The sequence below is a fragment of the Somniosus microcephalus genome, chromosome 27 (assembly GCF_052327205.1).
Source record: "Somniosus microcephalus isolate GS21.2 chromosome 27, FLI_Smic_1.0, whole genome shotgun sequence".
Taxonomy (NCBI): Eukaryota; Metazoa; Chordata; class Chondrichthyes; order Squaliformes; family Somniosidae; genus Somniosus; species Somniosus microcephalus.
The window spans coordinates 6,062,500-6,074,525 of NC_141013.1; the positions used below are offsets into that span (position 1 = coordinate 6,062,500).

Consider the following 12,026-nt stretch of genomic DNA (forward strand, 5'->3'; position numbering starts at 1 on the left):
GCTGAAGTGGAAATTAAACAATGGCAAAAGTTGGGGGAACCGATTTCGACCCATTAAAAACTTTTATATTTTTGGAGGCGTTGCAAACGGCGTGATATTTTCTTAGTGGTATAAACGTTTTGCTTTAGGGTAAAATGGGCAAATTGCACCCACTCCAGCCCTTAAGGCTGTTCCTATATTGGGGACATCTGCGTTTCTCGTTATGCAGAAATTATTTTAAACTGGGATTTTTTTTGTGGGGGGTGTGAGCAAATAAGAATCTGTAAATATTAAAAGCTTCTAATTTGAGGTTATCAACATTTAAAACAAAATTAAATTACGTGGGGCGCAGAGCCTGAGCTTGTAGACATCTTTATGTAGTCGGCTGTTCCAAGTTGGCAATGCTCCTTTTAAAAGGCATCTTATGATTAACATTTGCTAAGTATCGACTGTCACCAGAGTTGATGGGATTTGAAGTGATGTGATCATCAGTTTTTATTAATATAAATAAAAAAAATAACAAAAAAAAATTGTGGCTGCTGGAGATTTTCTGCCTTTATGCTTTTTTTCCACACAGATCCTTTTACCACATGGTACTGACAGATTGTTTGAGCTGTTGGGGGAAAAGACATTCAGAACTAATTAAGCAGCATTCCAGTCGTTATTTGCGAGCAGGAGGCAGAATCAAAGGCATTTGTCAGCGCGGCTGCCCCTCGTGGGTTTGATTGACAGCTGGCCGGGAACAGGCGCGGGAGGGGGGAGAGGGTGGGAGGAGGAGGCTTTGATTGACAGGGACGGGCGCCGCCGACCAATGGGGCTGCGAGCCGAGGCAGCGGCGCCAGCCGATTGGCCGCTGGGGGTGTGTGTGTGTGTGTGGGGCTGGCGGCTCCGCCCCCCTATCCTCCGCTGCTCGCCCCCACGTGGGGTCCGGAGCCTGTTGATTGGCCGGGCTCCCCCCCCGGCGGAGCCTTGGTTACTTTCCACCCAAATATGGTCAGGCTCTCGCTGCAGGTTAGCAGGAGGAGAGAGCGAGCAATAGACAGGAGAGAAGGGGGAAGCGGCGTGGTGTGGATTGTGTCTGTCTCTCGCTCTCCCTGTGTGTGTGTGGCATTCCCTGTGATCGCTTGCATTTGCACAACCCCCCCTTTCGATCTTTACCTACAGGAGGAGGAGGAGGAGGAAGAAGAAGAAGGGAGCAAAAAAACAAGCAACAGTCAAGAGTTGCAAATTGTCTGCAATCGGCGAAGAGGAAGCAATCTTTGGAATCTTGTCAGCTGCCACACCGAAAAGGGGGGGAAAAAATCGCCGTGCTGAACTTAATTGCAGATTATTGCATTCTTTGTGTGTGTCTGTCTCTTGCTCCCGCTGTACCGATCGCGGAAAAATAAATAAAAAGGGGGCGAGAAGCGACGATGATCTGCACAATGCCTGCCTGTGCGGTGCTCGCCGCCGCCGCTTTGGAACTCGGAGCCTGTCGTTTTTGCTACTGAGCGTTCGATTATCGAATCTTCCCCGGGGATCCGGCGTTCCAAAACCGGTCTCCGGATTCCAAAATCCCGGGGCGACGTTCTAAATTCCCAGCGCACGTTCCAAAGGGCAGGCCGGCTCCTGGACGCTGCAGCCGGAGGTTCCTTGTCTTTATATCTTTTCAAAACAAACTGATTTGCTGCTTTAATTAATATATATACACACACACATACATCGAAGAGAGAAGCTCCCTTCTGATTTATTTTTATGGGTGGTCGGACAGACCGAGACGCCGCGGACTGTGCGATGATGATGATGATGTGCTTTCGCCCGGAGTGTGCTGCTGGAGCCCCCCTTGTTTTTCCAGCACAAAGGGACTTCTGAAAACCTCGCCTCTCACTCAGCTTGAGAGAGGTCTTGTTGCTTTGTTCTGTGGCACTGGGAGTGGTTCTGATCCTGAACAGCGTGGCGGTGGACTTTTACAGCTGTTTTTTTTTTGCGTGTGTTGTTGTTGTTGCTGCATTTAGCCATCCAACATCGGACTTGTGCCTCTCTCTCTGTCTCTCTCTGTGTCTCTCCAGTGTGTTTCCTCCCCTTAACCGGGGATACATTGTTTAAGAGATGTATCCTCAAGGCAGGCACCCGGTAAGTGTGTTCCACTCTTTTTAGCTACCCTTTTAACTTTGAACAGCGCGAGTTTGTGTGTGTGTGTATTTATAAAAAAATTAATATTTAAAACAAACTGCATCAAGCAATGCATTGATTTGGGGCCGTGTAAACGATTGCTGGCATTAATTGACTGGGTTGTTGGCGTTTGGTGACTGTTCTGTGAGAGTTTTTTTTTCTTCTTCCTCCCCCTCCCCTGTTTTTTTGAAATTCTGCTGTACTTGCAGGCTCCTCACCAACCTGCTCAACCGTTTAAATTCACCGTGGCCGAATCCTGCGATCGAATCAAAGAGGAATTTCAGTTTTTACAGGCGCAATATCACAGGTGGGGGAACGTGTGCATCATATTCTGGCTGAGGAGTTTGTTCAGAGAAAGCTCAGATCCTGTACAACTGCACAGAACGCCCCAGTCTCTCTCTCCCTCGCACACACACCCTCCCCTTCCACTCACACTTCATTAGATAATAGGCACTGTATTTTAATGATAATATTGAGCAATCAGCTATTTCTGTTTGCCTTTTGTGTAGGTCGGTGCATTCCATGTAAACAAGCTTTAAATTATTCAGAGCGTGTGATGTAAGCTCATTGTTTGGATAATGTGTTGACACAGGCTCGGTTCCCCGAACCCCCTCCAACTGACTTCTCTTTTTCCCCCCATTCTCCTCTCTCATCCAGTTTAAAGATGGAATGTGATAAACTTGCAAACGAGAAAACGGAGATGCAACGACACTATGTTATGGTAAGTGTGGGCTGGGATCTTCTTGCATTCTAAGTAATTCATATTAACATTTTCCAGTAAATTTGCTTTTTATCATTTAAGAGCAGATTAAAAATGGGACGTGATGCAGACATTGACACACACCAACTCGGTTGCTGTCAATCCTGTTGCCAAATATTATGGCCAAATAATTTCTGGGGATTTTAAAACCTTCTGTACGGTGAGATGTCATTAAAAGTTAATGTACTTCTTTGTAAATGCATTAAGTTGCAATCTGGTGCTTAATACTAATGCGTTAATTTCTTTGCACTGGGGTCACACTGATGGTTAATGATTGCTAAAATTCAGCACTTTTTCTGTGGAAGGATGCCAATATTTGGATTAATATACATACATATACATACAATGAGTAAACAAGGTTGTACACGTGTGGTCTGTGAGCTGGCGATTTATCACTTCCGCCAGTGCAGCTCTGTTTGTTTATGAAGAATTTTAAGGTAAAGGCCTGGCAGTGGGAGACGAGAGTCTTAAACAAAATAGGTGCAAATAAATTCATGGCCTATGCAGAAAAAAATAGTCAACTGGGAGATAACAGGTGGGAAGGATTTGCAGGGAGACTTTTTTTAAAAATCCCAGAATGTAGATTAACACGTTTATGACTTTTGTTTCAGTATTACGAGATGTCGTATGGGCTGAATATTGAAATGCATAAACAGGTAAGTGTGCAGTGGGGAAATATGTCTGATACTTGCTTTTTTGGGGGGGGAGGAGTTGCTGTAATACGTGTTTTGGCTAGACATGAAACAAATCCAGGTATTTCCACAGATGGGGGGCCTGATTGGTCTTTGGGTGTATTTTGTTTTTGCAGGAGAGTGAAATGCTAGGTTTGTTTTCAATGGTTATGGATTTAAAACGTGTTTTTTTTGGATGTGAAGGGCATTTCCCAGCTCTGCCACTAGTTGGTGCTGCAATCTGCTACTTCTGACCAGTCAACCTCTTGCCATATCTTTTTTTTTAAATTACCTTCTGAAATGCTCCCTATTCAAACATCTGTCAGTCTCAGGTTCCCGAATATCTCTGCGCAGCATTATGTGTTACTAATTAGAGGTAATGTGAAACTTGGGTAATCTAATGTCAGGAGCTTAAAGGGACAGGGCTCCTTTTGTTGTCTCGCACAAGCAGGCTTTTGAACGGATCAGCCCCCCCCTCCCTGCACATTCTTCCCAACAAAAGCCCCAGACCCCCTCTCCACGTCAAAGGCATTTAAAATTAATGAGAGGATGTTCCCTGAATAAAAGGATAAATCAGCTTTTTTGGGGGGACGATTGTAATTGGCTTTTCATTTCTGCCCTAAAAAGGGAAATGTATTGTGTGTGTGTGTGTTTTTTATAAAACTATTTTATTGGAGTGTACTTGTGGAATCGCACTCCAGCGATTGAGTTGATACCTTGAGGGCCAGGGGAGCGAAGAGAGTATTGGCAGAAAAATAGAGGGTGGGAATCTTGAGGGAAACTCATTTCAATTTTCTGAGAGTCTCGCTTTAAGAGGCGGAGGTTTTAATGGAAGTTGCATGGCTCTGTCCTGTCTAAATGGGGAATGTTTAAAGTGCGCTGTTTGGCCAACAGACAGTCCTCCAGCAATATGAAGGCATTTGTTCAACTCCCTCCCCCCGCCTCCTCCCCTATCAAGGCAACACACACACCCAAAATGGCAGCGCTCCTGATATCTGTGGGTCACATTTGCTCAGATTAGCGCAAGCAAGGTTCAATGTTCAGAACATGTGTTGGGGAAACGATGCAAAGCTGACACCGAGGGGAGGGCGGGGGTGGGGAAGGTTTGGTTTTAATCTTGAGGACTTGCACTAGGGAGTTTGTGAAAATAAGGGTGGATTTTTTTCTTTTTTCTCTCTGTCACTGTCTCTGTCTCTCTGTCTCTCTCGCTCTCTGTCTCTCTCGCTCTCTCTCTGTGCAAGTTGTTTCTAACACAGTCCGCAGATCGATTCGGTGACCTCTTCAGTTCCTAAAACAGACAACTTCAAATGGATTAGAGGGGAGTTGAGAACTTTTTTCACCCAGAGGGTGGGGGTGTCTGGACCTCTGAAAGGGTGGTAGAGGCAGAAACCCTCATCGCATTTATAAAGTACTTGGATATGCGCTTGAAGTGCCGTAGCCTGCAAGGCTACGGACCAAGCGCTGGAAAGTGGGATTAGGCTGGATGTATCATTTTCGGCCGGCACGGACATGATGGGCCGAATGGCCTCCTTCTGTGCAGTACATTGCTATGATTTCTATGACCCTCTTGTCGACTGTTGGTGACTGTAACCTTTGCACAATGTGTCTGAAGCTGGTTCCTAACGGTATGTTGATCGGGTGAATCCTGCGAGAGCCCCTTCCCCACCTGCTCCTGTGCTACGCGGGAGCTGTGGAATTTTCATTTTGCTCACCCCAGGTTCTGTCTACCTTCCCATTTAGTTTTTTTTTTCTTTAAAACATTTCTACCTTTGGCATTGATCTCAAATGACCATTAAAGGAAAAAAATGTGAGGGCAGTCATGGAATGTGATAAGCTGAGCGGATAAGATCACATCAAGATGGGGAGGAGTTGTGCACCTGTTGGATTGAAGTTACTAGGGTCGGTCCAGACTGTTGTGGCTACGGACACAGTGGGCTGCGAGTGAAGAGTTAACGGGATGGCTGTTGTACTAATAAACTGTTGCTCAGGGGTGCTGATGATGTTTGTTTGACCCACCGATCTGTTGGCTAGAATTTAGACCATGCGAGACGCGCAGTACCGAGGGAGCGCTGCACTGTCAGAAGTGCCATCTTTTGGATGAGACGTTAAACCGAGGCCCCGTCTGCCCTCTCAGGCGTTGCTATAGTTTGAAGAAGAGCAGGGGCATTCTCCCTGGTGTTTATCACTCAATCAACATTGCTAAAAAAAAACCCAGATTATCTGGTCTGTATCCCATTGCTGTTTGTGGGATCTTGCTGTGCGTAAATTGGCTGCCGCGCTTCCTACATTACAACAGCGACTACACTTCAAAAAGTACCTCATTGGCTGTGACGTGCTTTGGGACGTCCTGAGGTGGTGACAGGCGCTGGAGAAATGCGAGTCCCTGTTGATCTCTGCACTGTGCCCAGCTGCAGTTTGTCGAGGATTCGAGTGTGCGCTGGTCCCTGGTGTGTGATCCACTGGCTCGTCTGCACTTCTTGAAGGGGGTCACTAGACAGTGGGAGGTGGAACCCTGCCCTTTCCCTGGGAGGCTGAGGCTATTTTTTTGGACTCCTTGGGTGAGATCAGTTTGCTCAGAACAGAGTGAATTGAGCTGCCGCTGCGGTCAGAGCTTGCGTGGTATAGAACGCCTTTCACCTTCTCTGGATGTTAATGAATTACCTTTTTGAATTAATTGTCATGGAGGCAAACAGCAATGTGATAAATGACCAGTTAATCTGTTTTTTTTGTGGAAATGTTGGCTGAGAGATAAATATTGGCCCAGGACACTGGGGAGAACTCCCCTGCTCTCTTTCGAAATACTGGCCGTGGGATCTTTTACGTCCACCTGAGAGAGCAGACGGGGGCCTCGGCTTAAAGTCTCATCCGAAAGATGACCCCTCCGACAGTGCAGCGGAGGCTCCCTCAGCACTGCGCTGGGAGTGTCCGCCTGGATTTAGTGCTGGCGTGGGGACTGGAACCCACGACCTTCTGAATCCGAGCTGAGAGCGTTGCCCACTCAGCCACGCCTGACATTATTTGGTTGCAGTATGGGGAGGTGACTGCTGAGTACAGAAGCAAGGATGTCTTGCTGCAGTTGTACAGGGCCTTGGTGAGACCACACCTTGAGTATTGCGTGCAGTTTTGGTCGCCTTATCTGAGGAAGGATGTTCTTGCCACGGAGGGAGTGCAGCGAAGATTCACCAGGCTGATACCTGGGATGGCAGGAATGACGGATGAGGAGAGATTGGGTCGATTGGGCTTGTATTTGCTGGAGTTCTGAAGAATGAGAGGGGATCTCATTGAAACTTATAAAATTCTAACAGGACTAGACAGACTAGATGCAGGAAGGATGTTCCCGATGGCGGGGAGTCCAGAATCAGGGGTCACAGTCTAAGGATAAGGGGTAAACCATTTAGGACTGAGATGAGGAGGAAATTCTTCACCCAGAGAGTGGTGAACCTGTGGAATTCTCTACCACACAAGGCAGTTGAGGCCAATTCATTAAATATATTCAAGAAGGAGTTGGATATATTTCTTAAGGCTACAGGGATCAAGGGATATGGAGAGAAGGCAGGGACAGGGTACTGAATTTTGGTGATCAGCCATGATCTCATTAAATGGCAGAGCAGGCTCAAGGGGCCGAATGGCCTACTCCTGCTCCTATCTTCTATGTTTCTGAGCCGAGGCTGGGACTAGGAAGCGCCGGTGACCGTTTTAAGATGCTATTCCAATTAAAATGGAAATTGTGAAGCTGGTGGTAATTTTCGAGATTCTGATTTTTTGCTGGAAGTCTTGGGGTAGATGACAGCCAGTCATCTACCCCAAGACAGTGACAGTGGCTTGGAGAAAGTGCCTCTCACGTTGAGGAGTTTCGCCCTGTTGAATGTGGCCAGAAATGCCAGGCTCCTCGTTTCATCGTGTGCCACCTGTACGGTTTAGGATTAGTTGAGGTGGGAGGACACAGGGTCATAGAAGATAGGAGCAGGAGTAGGCCATTCGGCCCCTCGAGCCTGCTCCGCCATTTAATGAGATCATGGCTGATCATCCAAACTCAGTACCCTGTCCCTGCCTTCTCCCCATATCCCTTGATCCCTTTAGCCTTAAGAAATATATCTAACTCCTTCTTGAATATATTTAATGAATTGGCCTCAACTGCCTTGTGTGGTAGAGAATTCCACAGGTTCACCACTCTCTGGGTGAAGAAATTCCTCCTCGTCTCTGTCCTAAAAGGGTCCGTGGGCTGTGCTGCTTCACACGGCAGCTGATCGGACCCACAATAGTTCAGGTCTCAGATGCCACTGCAGCCTAGGACCGCCACTCCTTCACCTCGCTAACGGCCTTTTGCTAGCAGGAGCATTCCTCTGGCTGCATTTTATTGAAGTAAAATTGCCAGGAAGAAAGGCTTCGTGGAAGTTTCGAATCCTCTTGTGTTCAAATCCCTCCCCGGTCTCACCCCTCCCTGTCTCTGTAACCTCCTACGGAACTCTGTGAGATCTCAGCGTTGCTACAACGCTGACCTCGGATCCATCCCCCACTTCCTTCACATTGACGGCTGTGCCTTCAGCCATCTAGGCCCCAATCTCTGGAATTCTCTCCCTCCCGCCCGCTCACTCGCGCTCTCTCTCCCTTTTAAGACGTTCTTTCAAACCTACCACTTTGACCAAGTTTTTGGCCACTTGTCCTAATATCCTCTTTATGTGGCTAATTTTGCCCGATAACACTCCCGCGAAACGCCTTGGAACGACTTGCGACGTTAAAGGCAAGTTGTATAAATGCAAGTTTCTAGAATAAAGTTGGTGTTAATTTCTTGCCTTTCCCCACTCTCTTGGCCACGGACCATTCCCTCTCTGAGCAGGACGGGCAGGCAGTTGGCTCCAGTACCCCTGCCGTTCCATGGTCACCTTTTATACTCTGTAGAATTGCTTTTGATAGAAGCTTTTTTTTTTACCCAAGTACTGAAGCCAGTTGAGGGACGGAATGTGTACACTTGCCTGGTCTAAACATTACAATGGGAGCCCTCTTCCTGAAGGAAGGGAAAGCAATAAAGTAGCTTTAATGAATCTCTTGTCATTCTCGTGTGTGCTTTCTCTTTAGGGAGTTGAAAGGTTTTTTTTGAGCCCTGAACATCAATAATAGTTGTACAGTATTTTGACTTTTGCAAGTGGCCCTCTCTGGCACTATGTCTTGCATCAGAGTGCAGAATAACCGAACTAAATGAGCTTTTGTATGGCTGTGTTCTCCCAGCCTGCGATTGGCCTCGTGACATGTTGTTCTCCCAACACGTCGTCGCTATGGTTACAGGAGGAGTGTCTGCGGTTGATGCTGTGAAGCAGAGCCAATTGCATTTCTTTTTAAATGAGCGTGCCCAGACAAACATGAAGTCCTGTCCTGTCATTAACTGTACGTCACTGAAGAATTCTTTAAGCTTAAAAGAGGACCTGGCTGGACAGCAGCTCGGGATCGCCCATCCAATGCCTCTGGGCCAGGGCGGGACAATGAGATCAAAGAGGGATCCCCAATCCTGATGGCTGTCCAATGAGTCCAGTTGGAATGTGTGCTTGTATGGTTGTTGGGAAAGGGCTCGATCGTGCTTTGATTCTCTTCCTCCACCCCGCCCCCCCCGCCCCAACATTTCCTCTCTATAAATGAGAGACTTGCATTTCTATAGCGCCTTTCATGACTACCGGACGTCTCAAAGCGCTTTACAGCCAATGAAGTACTTTTTGAAGTGTAGTCACTGTTGTAATGTAAGAAACACGGCAACCAAATAATAATTAATAATGACCAGATAATCTGTTTTAGCAATGTTGGTTGAGTGATAAATATTGGCTCCAGGACACTGGGGAGAACTCCGCTGCCCGTCTTCGAAATAGTGCGATGCGATCTTTTACGTCCACCTGAGAGGGCAGACGGGGCTTCGGTTTAACGTCTCATCCAAAAGACAGCACCTCCGACAGTGCAGCACTCCCTCAGTACAGCACCGGGAGTCTCAGCCTCGACTTTTGTGCACAAGTCTCTGGTTTGGGGCTTGAACCCATGACCTTCTGACTCAGAGGCATGAGTTATTCACCTGAGCCACGGCTGACATCCGTGGTCAAATAGTCTGTTGACATTCACTGTCTAGACTCGTGAAGAATTACAATGCGGGTGAGGTATGAAATGATGGCTGACATCAATCTCCCTTCAGTCAGCAACTAGTGGGGGAGAAGAAGAAAGACTTGCATTTATACAGCATCTTATCCCTAGAGCACCTTTTAAAATTGCTGCACATTCACATACAATGATTTACTTTGAAGTGCAGTTACTGTTGGCCAAATGGGACAGCCATTTTGCGCACAGCAAGATCCCGCAAGCAGTTGTGAGCCGATTTGGGGGGTAATTTTTACCAATTCCGCCCGGTGGGATCGGGCAGAATGCTGGTTTCAATGGCGAGTAAAATTGGGAGGGTTGTGAAACTGGTGTTTGACTCGCTTTTTAAAATTCTTCTTCCCCATCCCCCCCTCCACCCAAGCTCCAGTCTAGGAACATAGACACTCGAGGCTGTTGGGCCATTCAGTTAAACCATGGCTGATCTGTTTTTAGTGGTTGTGCTTGAGGGCTGAATGTCGGCCTGAACACACTCAACGGGCTGTCCCCGTCAGGTGGCCCTTGTGGAGGGGGGGGCGGTGGTGTGTAACGCCCCACCTGAGGAATGGCGCCTCTGTCAGTGTGGCACCCCCTCAGTACCGCACTGGAGGGCCGGCCTAGGTTCGGTGCTCAAGTGGGGCGCGAGCCCACGGCCTTCTCGCTCGTAAGCCCAGAATGCAGCTAACCGAGGCGAGAAAAGATAACATTTAAGGAAGGAAAGGAGATTTCGTCATTGACATGAATCTTGTCATTCATGTGGAAATGACTTATGAAGTAATACTGGGCGTCCTGCTGGTGGCGCTGTCCAGGGAGAGTATAAATACTCGGGCATGGGCCCAGCTTGCTCAGGACATTCTTTAACAGGAACTAGTGAAGGACACAACTAGATCTCCATGTTGAAAAACAGTTGATTAAAGCCTTGTTTAATACTCAGACCAAGTGCCTAGTAGTTTTCTTACGTCAGTCATAGTGAATGAGCATTACTGTGTTGACTTGCTGTTTGAGTTTGTGGGGTGGGGTTGGCGGGGGGTGGGGGGGGAGGCGGTGCCATGGTTGCGAGTTCCCTGCTGTGGGGGCTCATGCAGCAATCTCAAACTGGCCAGGTTCCCTAAGGCTAGCATTAACCCCCTTTTTAAAAAAAAAAAAAAAAAATTAAACCAACCCCTCCCAGAGGTCCACCTTTGTGAATCCGGCAGGATTACTTTGGGATTATCACCGTGTCTGGGGCTTGCCCCTGTAAACAACAACAAGCTGCGTTTATCTAGTGCCTTTTGAACGTAGTGAAACGTCCCAAGGCGCTTCGCGAGAGCAATTATCAAACAAAACTTGACACCGAGTCACGTAAGGAGATATTGGGACAGGAGCTCGGTCAAGGAGGTAGGGTTTTAAGGAGCTTCTTAAAAGAGAAGAGGGAGGCGGAGAGGTTTAGGGAGAGAATTCCAGAGCTTGGGGGCCAGGCAGTTGAAGGCACGGCCGCCAATGGTGGAGCGATGGAAATCGGAGGTGAGTTCAACGAGCCAGAATTGGAGGAGCGCGGAGATCCCGGGAGGATTGTAGGGCTGGAGGAAGTTGCGAGGGGAGATGGGGGGGGTGAGGCCGCAGAGTAGATTTGCAAGCAACCTCAGTAATAAACCCAGTGTAAAAGCAGCTGTACGTGCAACGAGGTAGACTGGAGAGCTTGAATAATTCATCTGGTGTCCTGTCCTCCAGACCTGTCTGTTTGTGATTGACTCTGCCGGGAATGCGCAGCTCTGCCACTGCGCACTCTTCTGCATTGGGGGAATTGTTTCGTTCCGAGACTCCGATGGGATTCAAGATACATGCGAGCACATTGGTTTTTCATTAAATCCTGTGGAGTGGAAGAAAAGGAGAGCTGATCACTAATGCAGTGAGGGGAGCGAGGCTTGAAACTCTTGGCAAAAGCCCCTGAATGGATTGCTGCTTAATTGGCTGGTGGTTGGGCTGCCTTGGAAGTGGCAAGGGGCAGTTAATAAGAGACTTGTGTGCCGTGATCAACATCTGCCCTCTCCTAAGCTTTGTTTTCTCTTTTTAAACACTTTTTTTTCATGGCAGTCTCGGACCAGTACAGCAATTAAGATTCTTTGTCCTTCTCCCATTTGGCACAGATCTCGTAAGGGTAAAGTGGCGGGAAAAGTTGTCACACCCTAAACATATCCTGTAATGTTTTAAATAGTGGCATTTTGTTCCCCATTTACATTATACTCTTGCCTCTTCAGGCAATTCACAGCAACAACACTTTGCATTTATACGGCGCCTTTAACATCGTAAAACGTCCCAAGGCGCTTCACAGGAGCGATTATCAAACAAAATTTGACACCAAGCCACATAAGATATTT

At 47.5% G+C, this 12,026-nt stretch overlaps 1 protein-coding gene across 16 annotated transcripts in view; it reads left to right on the forward strand.

Moving 5' to 3' along the window:
• Positions 1–997: 997 nt before the first annotated feature.
• LOC147099937 (transducin-like enhancer protein 3) overlaps positions 998–12,026 on the forward strand; it is an 81,141-nt gene continuing 70,112 nt past the window's right edge. For 15 of the 16 annotated variants that reach the window (XM_085968410.1, XM_085968414.1, XM_085968411.1 and 12 more), the window contains exons 1-4: positions 998–2,091; positions 2,340–2,437; positions 2,788–2,851; positions 3,502–3,546. In XM_085968410.1, coding sequence (XP_085824536.1) covers positions 2,068–2,091; positions 2,340–2,437; positions 2,788–2,851; positions 3,502–3,546 — 231 coding nt within the window. In that variant the 5' untranslated portion in view covers positions 998–2,067. The remainder of the gene's footprint in view (positions 2,092–2,339; positions 2,438–2,787; positions 2,852–3,501; positions 3,547–12,026) is intronic. The other variant, XM_085968426.1, reaches the window with a different exon arrangement.